This window comes from Cebidichthys violaceus, unplaced genomic scaffold (genome assembly GCF_023349555.1).
Source record: "Cebidichthys violaceus isolate CVI_PGR_0920_01 unplaced genomic scaffold, fCebVio1.0.p SCAF_9, whole genome shotgun sequence".
Taxonomy (NCBI): domain Eukaryota; kingdom Metazoa; phylum Chordata; class Actinopteri; order Perciformes; family Stichaeidae; genus Cebidichthys; species Cebidichthys violaceus.
Window position 1 is genome coordinate 1,083,396 of NW_027176975.1, and position 24,950 is coordinate 1,108,345.

General features: G+C 41.6%; 1 protein-coding gene across 1 annotated transcript; it reads left to right on the forward strand.

The window, feature by feature from the left end:
* The first annotated feature begins 97 nt into the window (after nucleotides 1-97).
* Nucleotides 98-23,792, forward strand: LOC137866824 (protein NLRC3-like). Its single transcript, XM_068702983.1, has 9 exons — nucleotides 98-241; nucleotides 315-467; nucleotides 11,766-11,841; nucleotides 11,996-12,224; nucleotides 12,386-14,189; nucleotides 14,286-14,459; nucleotides 14,610-14,783; nucleotides 22,199-22,245; nucleotides 22,378-23,792. The coding sequence occupies exons 1-9, from the start codon at nucleotides 138-140 to the stop codon at nucleotides 22,992-22,994; spliced, it is 3,378 nt and encodes a 1,125-aa protein (XP_068559084.1). The 5' UTR covers nucleotides 98-137; the 3' UTR covers nucleotides 22,995-23,792.
* The last annotated feature ends 1,158 nt before the right edge of the window (nucleotides 23,793-24,950 follow it).

Sequence of the window (24,950 nt, forward strand, 5' to 3'; positions counted from 1 at the left end):
ACTAGAGAGCATTGAGAACGTCACTTCTTAGAGATGACTCTGCAGCTCAACGTGACGACAACATGGAAACTGTCCCATGAGTGTATTCAGTGTTGAGGTGAATGAGCTGTGTGTGTTTGTCCTGATGAAGAGACATAATGTTGTTGTGTTTGTGTGAAGGTGTGGACTCTGCTATGAATCAGTGTGAGGACAGAGAGGAGGGAGTCCCTCCCTCTACAACCAGACACACCAAAGCTCAGAGGTGAGATGACCATCTCTAACTGTCCATGACTCAAAGTCCTTCATCCACTGACTCTGTTTCTACATGTGACCAGGACCCATCAGGGACCACACTGTCCTGGACCTGAACCTGAACCTGAACCTGAACCTGAACCTGGACCTGAACCCAGCTGTGTGTCCATGAAGAGTGACCGGTCTATGCCTCATCTTATTACCTTCAAAGATGGACGCCACTCTGTTGATCAAAGGTGAGGATTTCAAAGTGATGATAATAATGCTAACTTTATTTAAATAGCACCTTTTCAAAATAAAGTTACAAACTGCTTCACAATAAAACATGAAAGCAAATAAGAAACAATCAAACCGTAAAATCAGATTTAAATCAATAAACAGATGTAGAAATAAGTCAAAGGGTGAAAGTGAGTCTTCAGAAGAGGTTTAAAGAGGAGACTGAATCTGCCGGTCTTAGATTAGCAGGAAGAGAGTTCCACAGCTGAGGGGCCCGGACAGCAAAGGCCCGTTAGTAAGGTGTGGTGTAAAAACTATAGAATAGTAGCGAGTGAGTGCTGTAATACTGAAATAAGGAAATGTGAGGAAAGAAAGTTTGTCTTTGGAGTATTTATTGTCTGTGCAGAGAAGGTTCAATCATCCCACTGAGCGCCTGTGTGCAGTCTGAGGGATGAAGAGCCCCGTGTGCAGGTTTGAACATCTTATAAAGGACCAGTGCACAAGGGTGGGGGGGTAGGAGGAGTCCTCACTAACATCTGTTTCTGTTCCTAACCCAAACATTCTGTGCTTCACTGTCTGCTCCCCCATTCACTTACTTCCTCTAATGGAAGCAGAGCAGACATCCCATATATGGTCCTGATATACACTGAAGCTCACACTAAGTCACATATATGGTCCTGATATACACTGAAGCTCACACTAAGTCACACATATGGTCCTGATAAACACTGAAGCTCACACTAAGTCACACATATGGTCCTGATATACACTGAAGCTCACACTAAGTCACATATATGGTCCTGATTTACACTGAAGCTCACACTAAGTCACACATATGGTCCTGATATACACTGAAGCTCACACTAAGTCACACATATGGTCCTGATATACACTGAAGCTCACACTAAGTCACACATATGGTCCTGATATACACTGAAGCTCACACTAAGTCACACATATGGTCCTGATATACACTGAAGCTCACACTAAGTCACACATATGGTCCTGATATACACTGAAGCTCACACTAAGTCACACATATGGTCCTGATATACACTGAAGCTCACACTAAGTCACACATATGGTCCTGATATACACTGAAGCTCACACTAAGTCACATATATGGTCCTGATATTGTGTTGGAAAAAAAATCCTGTACCCGCTTTGCGTGAGTCTTCTAATGCTGAAATACATAATACCAAAAACCAGGTTGTCTTTTAAGTATTTATTCTCTGCGCAGAGAAGGTTCAATCATCACAACAGAATGCGTTCAGTCTCAGTGAGGAAGAACCTCGAAAAAAGTGAACAAGCTTTCTTTATACAGAGTAAAGGTGGGGGCCGATGGCCGATGTTACAGACATCTCAGTCTCAGACTTTTGGTCTCAGACTGATGGAACAACAAGTGAAAACAAACAGCCAGCAACCAAAACAAGCAGCCCAAAGGCCTCAGCATGAACGTTCTCATACAACACAGTTAGTTATCTATGTGAACAGAGAGGGAGAATTCTTCTTCTGCACAACAGAGACACGGTGAAGTTCAACAAAGTCCAGAGCAAAATGACTTCTGCATGAATACAATATACTGAGGAGAAATATATACTACGTAAAAAATGACCATTACAATCCTCCCCTTGATCATTACATTAGATTACTACAATAGTATATATTCTCTGCTAGAAGTGAGAACATAAGTCAATAATATTTCATAACGATTTTAGTTAAGGGCATCATTAGTAGTGAAAACACCAAGCCTGTGGAGGAAACAAAATCTGTATCATAGTTGTGAAAAGTGTCTAATTGTGCAGTCGTTAGAACAGAGTGCTCATGGGAATACAGGAGGAGTTGATGGGACACTGATCTGTTGATGGTTCTCACTGAAGGACAGTCTAACAGACGGATTGACACGTAGCATCATCTGGATAGTTCACTAGTTAGTTTGGTTAACATTGGCAGGCGAGACTAGAGAAGTTGACTGACATGTAGACAGAATAATTAAAGTGTTGAAAACACAGATTTCGTTGTAGCCTGTCGTCAATCAGGGGCATATCAAAACATCAACACATAATACTCAAAATGGTTTACATATGCACATCATTAATCAATAAGGTTAAGGCATTAGCTGTTTTTTTTTTTTAAATTGTAGGCAAATCTATGTTGCAGCAAGCTAGGGAATGTTAACATGAACATGGGAAGATAAGTCTCCTGAGATGAGGTGAAACACAGACCCTCTCTGTAGAACAGTATCATAAGACAACATATCAGTGAGTTTCATAACAAACAATAATCAAACAACTTAAACGATTTGTAAGAAATTCTATCATATTACCATAATGCACATTCAGAATCAAGTGTCAGTTTAATCGATTCCTTTATCAGGTAAACTAAACAAAAGCACGAGCTGTTTTATGAGATCATATTTCTCAGATAACAAGCTGGTATAATAAACATAAGTATTACACAGAAATGTCACTATTAAAGTACTACTCCTCTAAGGGAGGAAAACAGTCGGGCATTGAAAACAAGTCACATGTTGCAGGATCGGCCTTTTCCCTTCTTTTCTAACAGCATGTCTACGGCTAATTTAAATCAATGTAGTGTTTTCATATCACATGTTATTTGCTGTTTAGTTAAATTACAAACCGTTTCTTTAATCTGATGGTTGCTGGTTTTTGGTTCTATGGTATTTGGTTGCCATGGTTTCTCATGCATTAATTATTAGGAAACACAATTATTATTGGACAAAAGTACAGAAAACCCATTGAACCTCTTAGGCCACACCCCCCCGGACCGTGGAATGGGTGCCATGGTGCTGGAGATCTGCCTTCCATCAACGTTGCTTAGGTGCTTGATGAGTTGTTAGCAAACAATACATTTTCTTTAAAATACAAAAAAAAACTGTGCACTCTTTTGTGTACCATGTTGAATTAATACATTAACATTCCATATGTCTTTGCTTTATTTCCACTGACCGTTACTTTAAGTCTAGTCTTAAAATCCTGAAATCTACAGATGAATGATGCTACTTAGTCTATTCTGATAAACCCCTGCTGTGATACATCATAACGTATTGTATTGGAATTCCTAAAATAATAACTTAATAAAACACAAATATTTATCGCTGCAGTTCTTTTACATTCCTTAATGCCAGTTAACAACTAATTTGAATACAGTGATATTTATATTATTTAATGTAGAGGCTCAGCTCATCATGTTATCTTGAGAGTTTAGATAGTAGATAGTAGATACTTTATTCATCCTGCAAGGGGGAATGTGTTTGTTACAGCAGCAGAAAATATACTAAAGCAATTAAAGTAAAATAAAAGTTTAAAGTATAAAAATGCACAATATATACAATAAAAATATAAAATATATTTAAAAAAACATGCACAGTAGTGTATACAATGAAATAGAATGGTATCATTACCTAAGCTAAAATAAACTGTAGTGCAAAGATTTAGATTTAGTATAAGAGGTGCAAAATGTTCTAAAACGTTTGTACTCATTGTATTTAAGTTGTGTTTTTATTTGCTTTGATGATACATCAAGATTTTGATGACCAGTTGAAGAAAGGGATCATAACCTGCATGGAACAGTTACACAGTAAAAGTATAAGATTCAATCTTATTCAATCTCTTATCACTGGTAGAAGACTGGGATTTTGGTAGTCTTTTAGACAAAGGTTGTGGTTTTAAACAACGTTGTTGAATATTAAATTCTGTACAAAATGTGGATAACACATATACTTAAAACTACATATCTCCCCTGTACCAAGTTATCTCTGCTGTGAGCTGATTTAGCGTACTACTGGAAGAGAGCATGTGGCAAATGTCTGCAATAATTGAATATCATAAGTGAGGGATATTTCTGTAGGCTCACCTAGCATAAGTGTTGTGAGCTAAAAAGAGTAACCTGATAATAAAAAAAATAAAAAACGCTTGCTTAGTCGTAGCATCAGCTGCAGCATTTCCTGTTGAAATGGGATCAGAAGCGTTAGTGTGAGCATCACAGTTCATAACACAGACAGTTTTAGGGAATACATTCTTTACTTGTCATCTGAATATAAGAAGTTTTCCTAGCAACTATGACAAATGAATTCATTATTTGTCTTTACTTAAGCATGAATTTGCATTTATTGGCCTCTCAGAAACATGGCTTACTGAGGACTCTAGATACATCTTTAAAATAACAAAATAGAGTTCAGTTCACCGTGTAGGAGAGGATGGATCTGGAGGTGGAGTATCTCTGTTTATTCATGGTGATTATGAATTCAACAGTTTGTCTTTACTTTAGTTACCTTTTCCCTCTTATTTTTAAAGCATCATGAGTTACAGAGTTACATGAGTTCTGTATTCAAGATTAATAGAGCTAAACATATTAATACAATAATGGATAATACATCGTTCCACAGTAATGTTAGGCACATCTAATGTATTAATCTAATCTAATGTGTGAAACGGTAGAAAGGAACCATGAGCTCCCCATGTTCCTGAGTCAGAACTGATGTCATGTAAACGTCTCTTTGGTCAACGTACTGAGTGAACGGTGTGTCTAGTTTAAGTAGTCCAAGTGTCAGAGCTCACAGTAAAGCTCTTCATGTCATTAAAGCAGCAGTCGAGGAGTCAGTCCAGGTCACTTTGTTCTGAGCAGAAAGATGTTCACCATGAATCATGGGAGAGAGGAATGCCTCTCTTTGTGAGAAGTTTAGGATCCACTGATCTAATATGACGTCATTCATATAAAGCTCATCATTGTTTCTTAGTTGTGTTTTAGGCACATTTTGAATTGCCTGTATTCTCTTGGGAGAGAGGGTTTTGTCCTCTGCTGTGATCACATGTCCCAGATATGAAACTTTATCCAGAGTGAATTTCAATCTGACGGATAGCCTTGTGACCATTTGCAGACAAAAATTTAAGTAGGATAACTGTAATTGTAAATTACTCTAATCTGCATGCTTCTTCTGTGGGGCTGCAAATCATGATGTCATCAACATGTTGTAACAAGGCAGAACCATTTGGTAACTATAAATTAGCCAGATTGTCTCTCAAGACACTGTTTAACACCAGGGCATTCTGGGTATCCCTGAGGACACCGGGTCCCTTTAAATTAGAAGCTACCCAAAAGTGACTCTTTGTGCACAGGTACAGAAATAAAAATATAAAAAAAACATTGGCCAAGTCAAAGACGGAAAAACTGTGTCTGGAGGGATGAGTGACATCATGGTGTGGATTAGAACTTTGAGGCGCTCGTGATGCACCGAAGCATTAACTGATTGTGAATCTTAGACAAATCGTCACTCAGTCGGTTCCCCCAGGTCTGAATTTTCTTTACCAGAATGATTGGTGTGAGCAACACCAGAGAATCATCACAAATCAGATTTTGGGTGAACCACCAAAGGTGTCACACCCCTCACCAGTCCTACGTCATATTTGTGTGCAGACCATAGAGAGGAAGGCACCTCAGACAGATCAGCCATGTTTACAGACGGAACATTTCAAACCATGGTGTGTGTGTGTGTGTGTGTGTGTGTGTGTGTGTTTATCAAACATAAGTTGAGTTACTCTTTTACTGTTAACATTGATGTACATCATATTCTATTCTGTATACATATTACTGAAGTGAGTTGAGTCTTACTGTGCAGCCAGTCAGACATGTCCTTCCATCTCCAATAATGGGCCTCATGCATAGGACACATAGGACACATAGGACACATGTGTGAACTCCCTCTTAAACAACTCAGATTGTGTGGGAGACAGAGAAACAGAGACAGCAGCAGCATTTTCTGTCCAATAAATGTCCATCATACATAATTTCTCTACCTACTAAATGTATAGGGCAGTGATCAGACGGTAGAAATGAATGTTTGTCTGTGATGTTATCTAACATACAGGATAAGGGCTTTGTGTACATTTCACTAATTGGTATTCCCCTGAGCCAATTAAAAATGTAACATATTTACCTTTAATAAATATGTGTGTCTTGTGGTAACTTTCTAAAAACTTAATTTGTGTTTGAGTACACATGGTATGTGGGTGTGAGTGGTGTTTGTATGGTTTCTAATGTGTGTATTGATGTACAAGGTTGTCATAGTCAGAATCTAAAGTTGACTCACCCTCTGTGTTGTAATGTGTGTGCGTTGAATGGTCCATCACTGAGGTCCGCCCCTTCGCCTGCTCCTCCCCTTGACTGCTGATGTTGAGCCCTCCCACCAGTCCTGTCTCCATGGAGATTGTGGGCCGTCCCTTAGACAATGTCCAAGTTGCCACTTTTATGGCACACAAAGTTTTCAGCCGGTGTCTGTTTTCCAAAGTCAGTTTTGCTCCTCTCCTGTCATGATCTGATTCCATCGTCAGCTGGGCCTCCTCCAGTTTGAGCTGATGAAAGTCTTTGCTTGTTCTCTGTCGTTGATCTGCTCCTCAGCGTGTTCAGCATCTTGTAATATGGTTGCAGTCTTCCATATCACACAACTCTCTTCAGTGTGATGTTTTTCAGATTCATAGATGGCAGGAAAGCCTTCTTACAAAGTTCTGTGGTATATCACATATTCCAGGTTGATTACGGCTGGTGTGAATGCCGCACATCTTTTATGATAACGCACAAAGGAGGTCATAGTTCTCTTGAATTCTGTGAAGTTGCTCTTTGAACTCTCCACATGAGTCATGGCTTCTTCTTCTTCTTCACGTCTTCTGTCTCTGTAGTAATGTCCTCTTTGTCTCGCGTTCAGATAATCCAGGTTCATATTGTCACCAGTGTTCATTGACGGGCTTGTAGCTGTGAGCGTTGACATGGTGCCTGTAGGTTTTGATGAGTCTCCTTCTTCTTCTTCATCCTTGGAGTGTTGAGTGGTGGGTTTGGCTGTAATGTTGTTTATGTCTGGAGAGCAAACAGCAGCGGCGTTGGAGACCAGATCAGGATCCACTCGACCATGTAAAACAAATACAAAAACAGTATATTTTCCTTTTCTATCAGTTGTATGTGTCTCATTCAAACACATCTGTTTCTTTCTTTACCTCTTGGACATCACTTCATCTGTTTCTGCTTCTCCTTTTCCTCTCTGCTCCAGACACGGGTTGAGTTGATCACATTTTTGTCGTAGGCTAAAGTTGCCTTTTCCAGGGAACCCCAATTTTATCCATTCTTCCAATTGTTAGGCCGTCTGATTATCTTTGTCCCACATGTATTTTATTATTGGAGGTAAGACCTTGGCATCGGGCTGCTCAGGCTCATTATATGACTTTTTATCATTTCCAAATGTTTCACCTTTATCTTTTATTTTTATTATATATATTTTTTTCATATCATTCTCTTTTCTTCTTTTCTCTGTATATAATTTCTGTATCAGATTGAGACTGAATAAACCTCCCACATTAAACCGTTTACTCATTTGTTTGGATGCCGGCAACTCACCTCCCCATATTTGTTTTTCATGAACATGACATTGGGCCCATCAGGCGGAGTGTAACCTGGCATTTACTCTTACTAGCCCCCATATCTTCACTTTTTCACTTATATGGGTCTATCTATCTCTTTCAACAATATAAACACAGTCGTCACCGTGAGTTTCAAGATTCGTTTCTGGCACAATCTGAATAAAAGCCGTTGCTCTAGACTCCCAGTCTAAGCCGTTATATAGACGCAGTTGTCCTTACGGACTCTTTGTCTCTTTGGTCAAGCGACTTCAGCGCTTACCGCCTAACCCCAAGATGGAGCAGGCGCTAAATGCTCACCTCTGTTTCCTAGCATAGGTCAAAGGACTTCGGCGCTTAGCGTACCTCCCTCCAAGGTCTGCAACATGCAACACTAAACACCCATCCTTGTTTTCCAGTTCTCCTTTTTTAGACAACATTTACTTACAGACTTTCGTTTTACAAGTCCAAGGACTGCAGTGCTCAACGTCTACCTCCTCGAAGGTCTGCAACATGCAACGCTAGACACGCATCCCTGCCTCGTTATCTACGGGTCAAAGGATTTCAGTGTTTGGCTCTATATCCCAAACACTCACCCTTGTTTTCCAGCTACCCAATCGTCACTGCTCAGAAAAATGCTAAATTACTAAAATACGAGTTGCGCCAACATCCTCAATAAAACCCCAAAAAACACATAATAAAACCCCAATGTGCATAATATCAGATAGCTTTGCATAAAGTTTTCTGTTCTTTCTTCACAATTTCAGCGACTCACCAAATGAGAATTTGTAGTTATTTGGACTCAACGGGTCCTTCAGGATCCCAGTGAAGACGACCAGGACAGGGATCGGGCCTCTCTCTCTTAAATTTGTCTGGAGGTACGCAGAGGCAGAAGGGCCAGTTCACCGATCCCTGTTGGCTCCTGACGATTTTACAAGGGATCCTGTTTGTGACGCCAATTGTGTTGGAAAAAAAATCCTATACCCGCTTTGCGTGAGTCTTCTAATGCTGAAATACATAATACCAAAAACCAGGTTGTCTTTTAAGTATTTATTCTCTGCGCAGAGAAGTTTCAGTCATCACAACAGAATGCGTTCAGTCTCAGTGAGGAAGAACCTCGAAAAAAGTGAACAAGCTTTCTTTATACAGAGTAAAGGTGGGGGCCGATGGCCGACGTTACAGACATTTCAGTCTCAGACTTTTGGTCTCAGACTGATGGAACAACAAGTGAAAACAAACGGCCAGCAACCAAAACAAGCAGCCCAAAGGCCTCAGCATGAACATTCTCATACAACACAGTTAGTTATCTATGTGAACAGAGAGGGAGAATTCTTCTTTTGCACAACAGAAACACGGTGAAGTTCAACAAAGTCCAGAGCAAAATGACTTATGCATGAATACAATATACTGAGGAGAAATATATACTACGTAAAAAATTACCATTACAATATACACTGAAGCTCACACTAAGTCACATATATGGTCCTGATATACACTGAAGCTCACACTAAGTCACATATATGGTCCTGATATACACTGAAGCTCACACTAAGTCACACATATGGTCCTGATATACACTGAAGCTCACACTAAGTCACACATATGGTCCTGATATACACTGAAGCACACACTAAGTCACACATATGGTCCTGTTATACACTGAAGCTCACACTAAGTCACACATATGGTCCTGATATACACTGAAGCTCACACTAAGTCACACATATGGTCTTGTTAGTGAGTCTATATATTTTGCGTCCACAGCTGCAGCAGTACAAAGATTCAAACGCTCACATCCTTTGGTCATAGTGGTAGTTGGACCAGACAGGGTCCACTTTCTCCTCAGGCTTTCAATGGTGGAGACAAAGAGGGCAACAGGGGATGAACCCAGATGCAGGTAGACTCAGGAGCAGAAGGATGTTTAACAGTGATTTTAATAAAGAATAGTCCAAAACAAAACTTACAGAGGTGAGTCCAAAAGGGAGGAACAAACAATCCAGAACGGACAAAACACCAAACAGGATGAGGTGATTTAAAAGATAAAGCAGGAGGGATACATCCATGAGAGCAGGGAACACAGCGGAACATACCGGGAAGATCAGAGCAGAAGAACCAACACTGAGACAGGAACACAGGCTTTAAATACACTGAGGAGGTGCAGGTGATCAGACAGGAGGACTCAATCACACAGGCAGGAAGTGAACACGGGACACAAGAGGCAGGGAACTTCAAAATAAAACAGGAAACAAACTAAACAAAACCAAGACCGTGACACGACTCAGATTCATGATGAACTTTGAGGATTGTCTCGACACGACGTCATCGGTGGCAGCGTTCACTATCACAGTGAGGACAGAGGGATGATGTCAAGGAGAGATCAATGAAATCACAGGATGTCATTGTACCTGAGAGCTTCACAAATCTCAGTATTGAGTCTCCAACTATGTGAAGCGTCTGCTAATCTGTTTACACGTGTTCTTTGACGTTTGTGTTCATAAGCAGAGAAATATAGTTTGTAAAAGTACTGAAGTGGCCTACAGTCCGAGTTGCCCTTGAACCTCTCGTGTCCTTACCGGATTGGTTGGTCAGGTGTCAATGTGTCACCAGCCAATCAGGAGACTCAGAGGAGACTTTCTGGTAACCTACCGGGTTGTTAGAGGGGCGGGACTAACGACCGGAGAGCGCGAAGCGGAGAAAGAGAGAAGAACGAGGGACAGCGGTGAAGAGAGAGAGATGTAGACTAGTTATAAGATCAGAACGTGTGTTATTGTTCTTAGTTAAAGAGTTACAACCGGAGTATTTAGTAGACGTGTGGGTAAAACGTTTAAGCGCCGCTGAGGTCATCGCTGCATCTGAACTTAGCTGCTAACAAGCTAACAAGCTAACGGCGGGAAAACCCCTTTAGAGTGAGTGAGTGAATATGAGAGATAAACATGTGATGACAGAGTGAGTGAGTGAATATGAGAGATAAACATGTGATGACAGAGTTAGTGAGTGAGTGAGGATGAGAGATAAACATGTGATGACAGAGTGTGTGAGTGAGGATGAGAGATAAACATGTGATGACTGAGTGAGTGAGTGAGTGAGTGAGGATGAGAGATAAACATGTGATGACAGAGTGAGTGAGTGAGTGAGGATGAGAGATTAACATGTGATGACAGTGAGTGAGTGAGGATGAGAGATTAACATGTGATGACAGAGTGAGTGAGTGAATGAGGATGAGAGATTAACATGTGATGACAGAGTGAGTGAGTGAGGATGAGAGATTAACATGTGATGACAGAGTGAGTGAGTGAGGATGAGTGTTGCCACAAGCTGCTACTGCGGTCAAGTCATCCGTCATCCGTAGAACGTTGTTCACGTCAGCCGGCGCTTGAAATGTGATGCTCGTCTATTCGTGGTGTTACGGTACGGGTGCTTTGATAGCCCGAAAAGCACGGAAATAGACCTACATTTGATCAATCATTTTCCCAATTTTATATAACAAGCCAAAGCCTCGGACCACATCCACGGTCCTGCTGGATCCTCACCGGCTCGAGGCATGTTAGCCGGGAACACAGCTCCGTCTGCGCTGGAGGAGGTCCTCCATGAGCCGCTCGATGGATCGTAGCTCCTTTTCAGCTTGAAACCTCTGCCGATGGGCCATCAGTGGAGCTGAAGTAGCCAGAACGATGAAGAGCCGCCGCTTGATTGTAGACTGTTAACACCCACGGCTAGCTAGCTAGACTGAGGTGAGCTAGTGTTGCAGTCCCAGCATCAGTGTACCAAGTACCAACAGATAAACTGCTGTTCAACGAGTAATATCTCCAACACGTAACTTTTACTACGTTTTAAACTAGATAAAAACCTTTACCTTGTGTTGGTCTCTGTGTGGACGGACACAATGTGAGCTGATTGTTCATGATTCCTCCACAGAGAGGACCAGGAGAGCTCAGAGGTTCCCAGAGGTCAGTCTGCCCAGCAGCATCAAACACTGGACTCCATATTTATGGTCTGTACATGTACAACTACTGTACATCTATTCTGTTCACAATCATCTCCATGCTGCACTTTGTAGATCAGTGGATCGTCAGTCTGTCCAACATGGACCTGATGTTTGGTTCCATGGTTTTAGTTTGTGTCATTCATAGAATGTTCTGTTCCAGCTGCTGGAGGAGAACATGGTCACTTTTGTGAAGAACGAGCTGAAGAAGATCCAGAAGGGACTGAGTTCAGATTACCCAGAATGCTTAGAGAGTCAGAGGGAGGATGAGGAGGTGTTGGACGGTGAGGATGAAGAGCAGAGGAGGAGCAGCAGAGAGGCATTTCTGAAGATCACACTGAACTTCCTGAGGAGGATGAAGCAGGAGGAGCTGGCTGACTGTCTGGAGAGCAGTAAGAGGATTTCTAAAGATTTAACATGCTGGATAAATGTGACGTTTACTAATGTCTCAAGAGATGGACCAACATATATTCATAGACTCATTCTTTGAGGACATGACATGTTGAAATCTATTCTTTGACTCATTGATCTTCTTTATTGTGTGTTCATTCAGGACTTTTTGCACCAGTTTGTCAGCGTGAACTCAAATCTAACCTGAAGAAGAAGTTCCAGTGTGTGTTTGAGGGGATCGCTAAAGCAGGAAACCCAACCCTTCTGAATCAGATCTACACAGAGCTCTACATCACAGAGGGAGGGACTGCAGAGGTCAATGATGAACATGAGGTCAGACAGATTGAAGCAGCATCCAGGAAACCACACAGACCAGAAACAACCATCAGACAAGAAGACATCTTTAAAGCCTCACCTGGAAGAGAGGAACCAATCAGAACAGTGATGACAAAGGGAGTGGCTGGCATTGGGAAAACAGTCTTAACACAGAAGTTCACTCTGGACTGGGCTGAAGACAAACACCACCAGGACATACAGTTCACATTTCCATTCACTTTCAGAGAGCTGAATGTGCTGAAAGAGAAGAAGTTCAGCTTGGTGGAACTTGTTCATCACTTCTTCAGTGAAACCAAAGAAGCAGGAATCTGCAGGTTTGAAGAGTTCCTGGTTGTGTTCATCTTTGACGGTCTGGATGAGTGTCGACTTCCTCTGGACTTCCACAACACTGAGATCCTGACTGATGTTACAGAGTCCACCTCAGTGGATGTGCTGCTGACAAACCTCTTCAGGGGGAAACTGCTTCCCTCTGCTCGCCTCTGGATAACTACACGACCTGCAGCAGCCAATCAGATCCCTCCTGAGTGTGTCGACATGGTGACAGAGGTCAGAGGGTTCACTGACCCACAGAAGGAGGAGTACTTCAGGAAGAGATTCAGCAATGAGGAGCAGGCCAGAGGGATCATCTCCCACATCAAGACCTCACGAAGCCTCCACATCATGTGCCACATCCCAGTCTTCTGCTGGATCACTGCTACAGTTCTGGAGGATGTGTTGAAGACCAGAGAAAGAGGACAGCTGCCCAAGACCCTGACTGAGATGTACATCCACTTCCTGGTGGTTCAGTCCAAACTGAAGAAGGTCAAGTATGATGGAGGAGCTGAGACAGATCCACACTGGAGTCCAGAGAGCAGGAAGATGACTGAGTCTCTGGGAAAACTGGCTTTTGATCAGCTACAGAAAGGGAACCTGATTTTCTATGAATCCGACCTGACAGAGTGTGGCATCGATATCAGAGCAGCCTCAGTGTACTCAGGGGTGTTCACACAGATCTTTAGAGAGGAGAGAGGACTGTACCAGGACAAGGTCTTCTGCTTCATCCATCTGAGTGTTCAGGAGTTTCTGGCTGCTCTTCATGTCCATCTGACCTTCATCAACTCTGGAGTCAATCTGCTGTCAGAAGAACAAACAACCTCCTTGTTGTCTAAAGTCTTTAGAGACAAACCTGAACTAACACATGTCTACCAGAGTGCTGTGGACAAGGCCTTACAAAGTCCAAATGGACACCTGGACTTGTTCCTTCGCTTCCTCCTGGGTCTTTCACTGGAGACCAATCAGACTCTCCTACGAGGTCTGTTGACACAGACAGGAAGTAGCTCACAGACCAATCAGGAAACAGTCCAGTACATCAAGAAGAAGATCAGTGAGGATGTGTCTCCAGAGAAAAGCATCAATCTGTTCCACTGTCTGAATGAACTGACTTATCGTTCTCTGGTGGAGGAGATCCAACGGTCCCTGAGTTCAGGACGTCTCTCCACAGATGAACTGTCTCCTTCTCAGTGGTCAGCTCTGGTCTTCATCTTACTGACATCAGAAAAAGATCTGGACGTGTTTGACCTGAAGAAATACTCTGCTTCAGAGGAGGCTCTTCTGAGGCTGCTGCCAGTGGTCAAAGCCTCCAACAAAGTTCTGTAAGTACAGAGAGACTAAGATTCATATATCATACCTTAAATACGCTGCTGTCTTTTCTACTTATTGTTTTTTATTTTTCATCCTTGTCTCTTCAGACTGAGTGACTGTAACCTATCAGAGAGAAGCTGTGAAGCTCTGTCCTCAGTTCTCAGCTCCCAGTCCTCTAGTCTGAGAGAGATGGACCTGAGTAACAACGACCTGCAGGATTCAGGAGTGAAGCAGCTGTCTGCTGGACTGGAGAGTCCACATTGTACACTGGAGACTCTCAGGTGATCCTCTGAATTACTTTTCTTGGACTAAGTACAAAGTTTAAAGTTTACACACAAACAGATTGGTGATGACAGTAATAAACATAAACCTTCCAGCCCTCACAGTTCCCTCAGATTATGTGACATGTGTGTTGTTTTGTGTGTTTGCAGCCTGTCAGGCTGTCTGATCACAGAGGAAGGCTGTGCTTCACTGGCCTCAGCTCTGAGAACCAACCCCTCCCATCTGAGAGAGCTGGACCTGAGCTACAATCATCCAGGAGTCTCAGGAGTGAAGCTGCTGTCTGATGGAGTGGAGGATCCACACTGGAGATTGGAAACTCTCAGGTATGAAGAGACCTGCTGCAGCCACAGACAATCAGTCTGATAGAGGAGGTCGAGCTGGAGACTTCTTCTCTGTCACACTGTCAGCCTGGTTAATGTGACCCTGACACACAAAGCTGACCTCAAACCAGAGACTCATCAAACTGTTTGTGTCCCACATCAGACCATCAATACAGACAGAAGTAGTCAGGGAACAGTAGCCAGGATGAGCCCAAACAGGGAGGGAAGGTGATGAAACTGATGTTTTTCTGGAGCGTTGTCTTGTTCCAACATTAGAAAATAGGACAGTGGTGTATCCTGACACGTTGACGGCATCATGGTGGGTTGACATGAGACAACGTTGTCACGCTGCAGGTTTGTGGACTCATATCAAACAATAGTTGATGTTTTGATGCTCATCATCTGTCACCAGTGTGTGTTGACCTTTAGTCCAGACATCATTGTGAAAAGACAAACAGACAAAGAAACAATCTGTTTAAACGTCTTGATGAATCATCACAATAGGAATGTTTTTCTGTTTCAAAGGAGTTCAGCTTCACCTGATTCTGGTTTGTTCTGCAGGGTTAGGGTTCCCTGTCTGATAAGAGTCGACTTGTTGAAACTACAGGTGACAGTCGGCCACAGACGCTCAGTGAAGAACCAACAGCTGATTGTGGACATGGTGTGTCAGAGCCCAAAGAGGTTTATTTAGGACTGGACCAAAGTTCTAGGGGGACACAGGCAGTGCTCTGTGGCTGCAGACGGACTTGAACTGTAATATCTTCACCCCCAGATTACAGATAATAGAAACCAGTGTTGACTGTTGCTAGGAGACGGGATGTGAACGGCTTTGTACATCCAACCATCCCCCCCGACCTCCTCCATCAGAGGGTTTGTGGTGCTGTAGTGATTTCAGGATACTTTCTCCTTTACTTCTGAGAGACAACAGTCATTATCACACAAACACAAGACAAAAACAAAACATCAACAATCAATACTTCTATATTGACAACGGATCAGCTGACTCTGTGTGATGGTGAAGAGTCGTGTGGTGCTGATGAACCCACAGAGAAGCGTCTCCATCTCTGCAGCTCTACAGAGCTTTTGAGCCTCTTGTAGCTCCTAGTTTTGGTTCTGCAGCACATTTCCTGTTTGGTTCAGTCTCAGTGTTTCCAGCAGCAGCTGTTTTCATCCAACAAGCTGTGATGAAGCCTCTGTTCACTACCTGCTCAGCAGCAAACAGCAGACAGACTCAGTCAGAGACTAGCTGGTGAACATAGTGGAGCATTCAGCAGCTAAAGAGACAGATGTTTCCCTCAGGAGGTGGTGGAGACCAAAAAACAGAGCTAAAAGAGAGAGAACAGTGGACTTCATTCATCAGGTGACACAAACACAAAGACTCCTGATGAGTCATCATGTTGATGTGTAACTGCTGGATGTGGAAGCAGCTGGTTGATATCATGTTAGACACGCCTCCTTTCTAAGATGATGAGATGTCACATGTTGTGTTTACAGCTTGTTGTCACTGAACCACAAGTGGACAAAGAAATCAGCTGATGCAGGTTTAAACATGTGATTCAGTGACTGACTGGTGGAGGAGACTGAGTGTGAAATGATGATGGTGTATGAAGGCAAATCAGTGTCAAAATCCCAGAGCGCAAATGAGACCCACGCGCACAAATCAAACATATGTGCGCGTATTTTACTTTGTCGAGTGCTTTTACATCACTCACTTGCTCGCAGTTTTTCTTTTTGACAGTAAGTGGGCGGAGCCATTCTCCGTTGTATCTCTACATCTGTTGGTTACAGTCCTCGTCTTCGGACAGACCGGATATCACTGTGACACAGACCCTAGGTCTGTTAGAGGTGGTTCTCAATCCTCCACTAAACACTACTCCACTACTCACCATGTTCTACATTTGTCTGACAGGTTTTGTAAAGTGTTCAGTTAAAAATGTGTTTCTCTTGTAAATGGAGTCAAGTTGCTCAGATTGATTTAAATTCACTCATCATTCTATTACAGACAATGTGTGTTTGATAGTCAAACAGCTCAAAGAAGCTCTTTGATCTGAATTGATTCAAACAGGATGTGATCATATTTAATCATACTGGTGTGTTTACAGATAAGATATCATGTAGTTGTACATAATATGAGCAACAATTTGGACCAGGGTTAGGAACCACTGTTTCTATATGAACTGTTTGCCCAACTTCAATCACTGACAAGTAATTAGTGGATGAAAAGGTATTCAGATCCTTCACTGCAGTAAACGTACTAATACTGATGAAACAATCCACTACCAGTAAATACCTGCATTCAAAACCTTAGTCAAGTATGTTATTATCAGCAAGATGTACTTTAAGTGCAGAAAGTAAAAGTACCCGTGCAGTAAGATGTACATTATTACTGCATTATTATTATTAGTGCAATCTGAAAATCTCTGAGAATCTGAGTCTGTGTCACAGTGATATCCGGTCTGTCCAAAGACGAGGATTGTAACCAATAGATGTAGAGACTGGCTCCGCCCACTTACTGTCAAAAAGAAAAACTGCGAGCGAAAGAGCGAGAGGGACTTTTGCTCGTGGAGTGATGTAAAAGCGCTCGACGAAGTAAAATACGCCCGCGTATGTTTGATTTGTGCGCGTGGATCTCATTTGCGCTCTCGGATTTTGACACTGATTTGCCTTCATAATGATGCTCAATATAATCCTGATGAAACCAGGGACATGCAGTCATCATGACAAGTAAAACACAAATAATGATAGAATAAAATAAATATTAATATTTCTCTACTGATCTGTGCTATAAATGTAGTTTCTGTATGATTACAATCATTTCAATCATTGTTATAATCAGAACCTCTGAATGATGTCATGTCCTGTTCAAACAGAGGAGACAGTGAGGTGAGACAGTGACCAGCTGTTCCTCACCTCACTGTGAATCCTCACTAACTGGGTTGAGATCGTGTCTTTTTCTGTCTCATTGTTTGTCTCCACTGTAATATCTGTAGACTCTTTTATTATACGTCCTTTCTTTTGAAGCGTGAACGGACCCCGCCCCGGGGACAGCGGGACAGGCGTGCTCACCTAACACGGTGGTCACTCCATCGGCTGTCCCTCCTGCGAGGACATACGTTCCTCCTGGAGGTGTCAGAACAATACCTCCGGCCTTCTATCTCACCCCGTAGCTGAATCGTTAGGATTTCAGATTAATCGTCTTCATGAGAATCTTGTCCGGCTACGCCCTCGGCGTTCTCGTTAGGATGCAACCCTAGCACCCAGTATGGAGAGTTATGTAGAACGTCTGTACTTTACTATCGCCTGTTGTGAACATTCTCACCATTTATGACTAATTCTGCCAAGTCTTCACCCAGAGAACTCAGCTTAAGCTCCTCTGGTAGAGTCGGTGGTCACCTCTGTATCACACGGATGAGGGACAGGGAAGAGGGTCAAAATGTTCTAAAAACAGTCTCTAGTTTAGGTCCAGTTACTTACAAATGGTAAGGCTGTAGTTTTATTCAAGCTATTCACACAAAAATCACAATCAACACTTTCAATGCAATGAAACAGTCTCTGTGGTCCTAAACAATGAATGTGAACTGTATCCCTTTACACCGGGGTCTCTAACTTCTTGTGAAGGAATGTTTCCCGTCTCTAGAGATGTGAAAAAGAGAGTTTACTCTCAGTTTTCCTGCCTCTTTTCTGCTCCTCTGAGGCTGTACCTCCTCTAATCACATGCGTCACAAATACAGGAGACATCTTGGAGCAGAGTCAGCAACAGAATGGAACTGGTTCTGACTGGTTTGGTCCAGATGGAACCAAAGAACTATACGAGGCTCAAGTGACCTTGTTACATGAAAGAGTCTAAGCAGGCTAAATGTTTCTATCACTTCTATCATGAAATAAAAGAGTTTATGTTAAATCACATCTAATATGAAATAAAAGAGTTTATGTTAAATCACATCTAATGTGAAATAAAAGAGTTTATGTTAAATCACATCTAATATGAAATAAAAGAGTTTATGTTAAATCACATCTAATATGAAATAAAAGAGTTTATGTTAAATCACATCTAATATGAAATAAAAGAGTTTATGTTAAATCACATCTAATATGAAATAAAAGAGTTTATGTTAAATCACATCTAATATGAAATAAAAGAGTTTATGTTAAATCACATCTAATATGAAATAAAAGAGTTTATGTTAAATCATATCTAATATGAAATAAAAGAGTTTATATATTGTGACAGTTATAAAAAGTGAACAAAATATATCTTTGGTGATTATACTTTTATGCTTTCATATCTTCCTATGATCTCTGAACACTTTACATAGAATCATGTATTTCACGTCTGTGTAGAACATGTTTAGTGTTTCTGATCTGACATTAAACCTCAGTGAAGAAGCACAGAGAGGCAAACAGTACCTCTGACTCACTGAAGGGGGCGAGAGAGAGTCCACGGGTCGGTTCATGCTGTTCTGTTGTTGCTCTTCTTCTACACTTCTCTTCTTCTACACTTCTCTTCTTCTTCTACACTTCTCTTCTTCTACACTTCTCTTCTTCTTCTACACTTCTCTTCTTCTACACTTCTCTTCTTCTACACTTCTCTTCTTCTTCTACACTTCTCTTCTTCTACACTTCTCTTCTTCTTCTACACTTCTCTTCTTCTACACTACTCTTCTTCTTGAAATTCTTTTACGGCTAAAGCCCTCGGCGTTCTCAACGGGATGCAACCCTAGCACCCTGTATGTAATAGTTATGTACTTGGTCTGTACTTTACTATTGCCTATTGTGAACATTCTCACCATTTTATGACTAACACTGCCAAGTCTTCACTCAGGGAACTCACCTTAAGCTCCTCTGCATGCTTCAGTCCTCACTTCTGATCACACCATCAACAGACAGGGGAAGAGGGTTAACTTGTTCTAAAGGACCAGAATACGTTGTTTGGTTTCAGTCTCTTACTAAATGTAAGGCCGGATTTTTATTTAGGTTTTTCTCACAACAATCTCATACAACAATTTCAAGTCAATGAAACAGTTTCTGTGGTACCAGAAATAAGTCCAACCCTCCTTCTATACGGAGTTTTCCTCTTGATCAGTTCTCACTGATTCTGCTATGAGGAATCATCCAGTCACTTTCTAAGGGGGTAAGACCTCTAAGTCCAGTTGGGGGGAAAAAAGCCCAACCTCACAGATTCTCTGCTCCTTTTTATGCTGCTAAAAAGCTCCACCTCCTTCAGGCTCATGAGTCACTCACACACAAGTCCTCCCCTCTTTGAGAGCTAACACAGAATGTAACTGGTTTGATCCTGTTCACAAGAGGAAGCATACGTTTTAGAGTGACTATTCTAATAAAGACACATATACAGTTTATATGGTTCATCACCTCTATCAAAAAGTAAAGCAAGTTATAGGTTTAATCATTTCTATCAAAAAGTAAAAAGGTTTATAGGTTCAATGGTTATACGTTGATTCAAAAGGTTTACAGGTTATAACGTTATACTTTTACACTTTCATACTTTTCTACGATCTCTCAACAACTTCTATTCTTCTTCTACACTTCTCATCTCTTCTTCTACACTTCTCTTCTTCTTCTACACTTCTCTTCTTCTACACTTCTGTTCTTCTTCTACACTTCTCTTCTTCTTCTACACTTCTCTTCTTCTACACTTCTATTCTTCTTCTACACTTCTCTTCTCTTCTTCTACACTTCTCTTCTTCTACACTTCTCTTCTTCTTCTACACTTCTCTTCTTCTACACTTCTATTCTTCTTCTTCACTTCTCTTCTCTTCTTCTACACTTCTCTTCTTCTTCTACACTTCTCTTCTTCTACACTTCTCTTCTTCTTCTACACTTCTCTTCTTCTTCTTATATTTTGCTTTAACCACAAAAATGTAAGATTCTATATCTGAGCTTAAAGAGTCTCTAAAAACAGTGAAATGTGAGTAAATCATCATCAGTTGACCGTTGGACAGGTAAAGTAACCTTTAATGTGTTTGTTCTTCTCTTTATACATCCTGGTTGTTCCACAGATTATCACTCGTGAGCGCTCCTCTTCTGAAACGCTCCCGGTGGAATCAAACATGGACCTTAATGTGTGTGTAAAGAATGCTGATATGAAATATGAAGAACAACCAGTAGTCAATGGTCAGGCTGCCAGTTGAATGGTGATGGAAGCTTCTCTATTGGGTTCATGTGTTTGTAAATCTGACTCATGTAGAGTCAGATTTAGATTTCAGTCAGTGGGGCAAGTTTTGCCCCACTGACTGAAATCCAGGGGCATTTAAAAAAAATGGGGCACTTTTTGAAATGTGTGAAAAATGATAAATCTACTTATTTAGGCTTACAGTATGTGAGCAATTGTCATCAAATGGCAATAATAAGATTATTAGGCAGTAGTCTACAGATTGAACGTGTTTTCTGAGATTTCTTTAACAAAAAACAAACAATAACAATAAACAATAAATCAGACAATCATATTAAATTTTATTCTTATTTCTTTGTGGTTATTTATTGTTATTATAAAAAAGTTAAACAACTATTAACAATTGTAACTTTTCTTTCTTTTTTATAATTATAACTTATGATATCTATAGATTGTTTTGGTACCTTTAATCATGTTGTACCTACCTAGTACAGGAAATACAGATAGGACAGACAAAAGAAAGAACACCAACATATAACGGCGGGTTCTCCGGGAAACGCATTTCTCAAACCCTACCAGCATCATCCCCCCGATGCTCGCTTCGACCCGGGCAAGTCTGGTGCCAGCAGCCGCGGTAATTCCAGCTCCACTAGCGTATCTTAAAGCTGCTGCGGTTCAAAAGCTCCCGGTTGGATCTCGGGATCGAGCCGACGGTCCGCCGCGAGGCGAGCTACCGTCTGTCCCGGCCCCTGCCTCTCGGCGCCCCCTCGTCCCGCGGGGTCCGAAGCGTTTACTTTGAACAAATGAGAGTGTTCAAAGCGGGCCCGGTCGCCTGAATACCGCAGCTAGGAATAATGGAATAGGACTCCGGTTCTGTTTAGTGGGTTTTCTCTCTGAACCGGGGCCGTGATTAGAGGGACGGTCGGGGGCATTGGTATTACGAAGCGCTCCATTGATTTATTGTTTTACAACGTTCGGTTCTTCACGCACACGCAACATCAGTCAAGGCCAAAATCAAACACATTCTATGGCAACTGGACCGGGTCATATAGGCTACGATGTTTTTGACCAAATGATCATTATTATTATTAGAGGAAATGATGGGGGCATTTTTTGCCCCTCTCCTAGTGGTATCAGGGGCAAAATGATATTTCTTAGGGTCAGTTTTGCCCTTTGCCCTCGTGAATTTGCGACGCTGGCTCCATGTGAACATGAAGAACAAAGCTCTGTGATGACAGGATGTAATGTCCATGTGTCCATGCTGCTCTGACCCCCCTCCTCCTTTCAGGGCGGAGCCTGCTGGAGTCCGATGGGTCAGACCGGGTCTGAGGAAGTGTGAGTGTGCTTTGAATTTGATTCATGAGAACAAAGGGTCTTCAAACTGTGACATCACTCATTCACATCTCTGATGTCATCATCAAACAGATGAATAACTGCAGCTGTATTGTGTCTTGTTCTCTCCATCAGACTCCTGTGAACTCACACTCGACACAAACACAGTGAACAGAAACCTCAAACTGTCTGACAACAACAGGAAGGTGACATGTGTGAAGAAGGAGGAGGATCAGTCATATCCTGATCATCCAGACAGGTTTGACTTCTATCATCAGCTGCTGTGTAGAACTGGTCTGACTGGTCGCTGTTACTATGAGGTCGAGTGGAGAGGAGACGTTCATATATCAGTGAGTTACAGAGGAATCAGAAGGAAAGGAGAGAGTAGAGACTGTAGGTTTGGAGAGAATGATCAGTCCTGGAGTCTGGAGTGCTATGATGATGGTTACTATGTCCGTCATAATAAGACAAGAACACACATCACCTCCTCCTCCTCCTCCTCCTCCTCCTCCTCCTCCTCTGGTAGAGTAGCAGTGTATGTGGACTGTCCTGCTGGCTCTCTGTCCTTCTACAGAGTCTCCTCTGACACACTGATCCACCTCCACACCTTCAACACCACATTCACTGAACCTCTGTATCCTGGGTTTGGGTTTGGGTTTGGGTTTGGGTTTAGGTCAAGTGCCATGACCATGTTAGGTTCAGGTCCCTCAGTGTCTCTGTGTTCTCTGGAGGAGCAGAGTCTCCTCCTCTAGAGGAACCTTCTCTCTGACCACATAGTTCAGTGTGTTCAGGATCACACACAGCTGATGTTAGTTAGGACCAACCTGATCTCTCAGTGGAAAACCTCTGAAGGTCAAACAAGAGTCTTTGTGGATCAAACTCAGCATCTGTGGAAAAAGAGTCTCAAGTTTAAAGAGTTGTTTTGATCTGAACAAACTAAATTCATCCTCTTTGATCATCGTGGAACAAATGAACACACTTTGAGAAGAGACGCTGAAATGAGAAGAAGTCAAAGTTTTGATTGATTCTAGATAATAAAGCACATCAACATCACGTCAAAGCAGAAATGTCCAGATCCATCAGAACCGTGTGTAGAATGAAGGATTAGTTAAAGCAGCTTCATTCTTCACGTCGTATTGTTCACTGTTCCTTCATTCATCACTGACTGTGAGCTCCTTTGATCAAACTCATAGAAAGAAAAGAAAAGAGACAAAAGAAGTTTGAACCAAACTACTGATCAAGAACCAATCAGCTGTTCATTCAGTGAAGACATATGATCACTCACAACGTGTCATGATTTCACTTTTCACTCTTTGGTTTGTCTTCTTACTCATCATGTGTTCATTTAATGATGATCATGTTTCAGTGATCTTCATTCATGTGTTAACGTGTGATTGTTGACGAGGCTTATTGGTCATCTGAACTTTTGAGGTTTTTGACATTTTATCTTTTCTTTTCTTTACTTTCTACATCCTCTGTTTCTGTAACCTTTAATCTTTTTATTGTAGAAACAAATAAAACTGGTTTGTATTTTGTACATTCCAAACAAAGTCCAGTGTTGCTGGTCTCTGAGGGTCTCTGAAGTCTCTGAGGGTCTCTGAAGGTCTCTGAGGGTCTCTGAAGGTCTTTGAGGGTCTCTGAGGGTCTCTGAAGTCTCTGAGGGTCTCTGAAGGTCTCTGAAGGTCTCTGAGGGTCTCTGAGGGTCTCTGAGGGTCTCTGAAGTCTCCAATATGAATATCACAGAACTGATGAACAAAGAGGGGGCGTGTCTTCTGTTAAAACACTTCCTGGAAGTCTGTTCTCGTGCGTCCTCTCTCATGTCTCCTCAGAGATCCCTCCTCTCTCCTCCCTCCTCTCTCCTCTGTGTATAAATACCACAGAACACAATATAAATACCACAGACTGTATAAATACCACAGAACACAATATAAATACCACAGACTGTGTATAAATACCACAAGACACAGAACACAGTATAAATACCACAGAACACAGTATAAATACCACAGAACACAGAACACAGTATAAATACCACAGAACACAGTATAAATACCACAGAACACAGTATAAATACCACAGAACACAGAACACAGTATAAATACCACAGAACACAGTATAAATACCACAGAACACAGTATGAATACCACAGAACACAGAACACAGTATAAATACCACAGAACACAGAACACAGTATAAATACCACAGAACACAGTATAAATACCACAGAACACAATATAAATACCACAGACTGTGTATAAATACCACAGAACACAGAACATAGTATAAATACCACAGAACACAGTATAAATACCACAGAACACAGTATAAATACCACAGAACACAGTATAAATACCACAGAACACAGAACACAGTATAAATACCACAGAACACAGAACACAGTATAAATACCACAGAACACAGTATAAATACCACAGAACACAATATAAATACCACAGACTGTGTATAAATACCACAGAACACAGAACATAGTATAAATACCACAGAACACAGTATAAATACCACAGAACACAGTATAAATACCACAGAACACAGAACACAGTATAAATACCACAGAACACAGTATAAATACCACAGAACACAGTATAAATACCACAGAACACAGAACACAGTATAAATACCACAGAACACAGTATAAATACCACAGAACACAGTATCAATACCACAGAACACAGTATAAATACCACAGA

Bases quoted from the DNA above. Each gene is read 5' to 3' on its own strand.
- LOC137866824 (XM_068702983.1), top strand. From the start codon at position 138: ATGTTGTTGTGTTTGTGTGAAGGTGTGGACTCTGCTATGAATCAGTGT. The intron at 14,460-14,609 runs GTGATCCTCTGA...GTGTGTTTGCAG, and splicing joins TGTACACTGGAGACTCTCAG to CCTGTCAGGCTGTCTGATCA. The intron at 14,784-22,198 runs GTATGAAGAGAC...TCCTCCTTTCAG, and splicing joins TGGAGATTGGAAACTCTCAG to GGCGGAGCCTGCTGGAGTCC.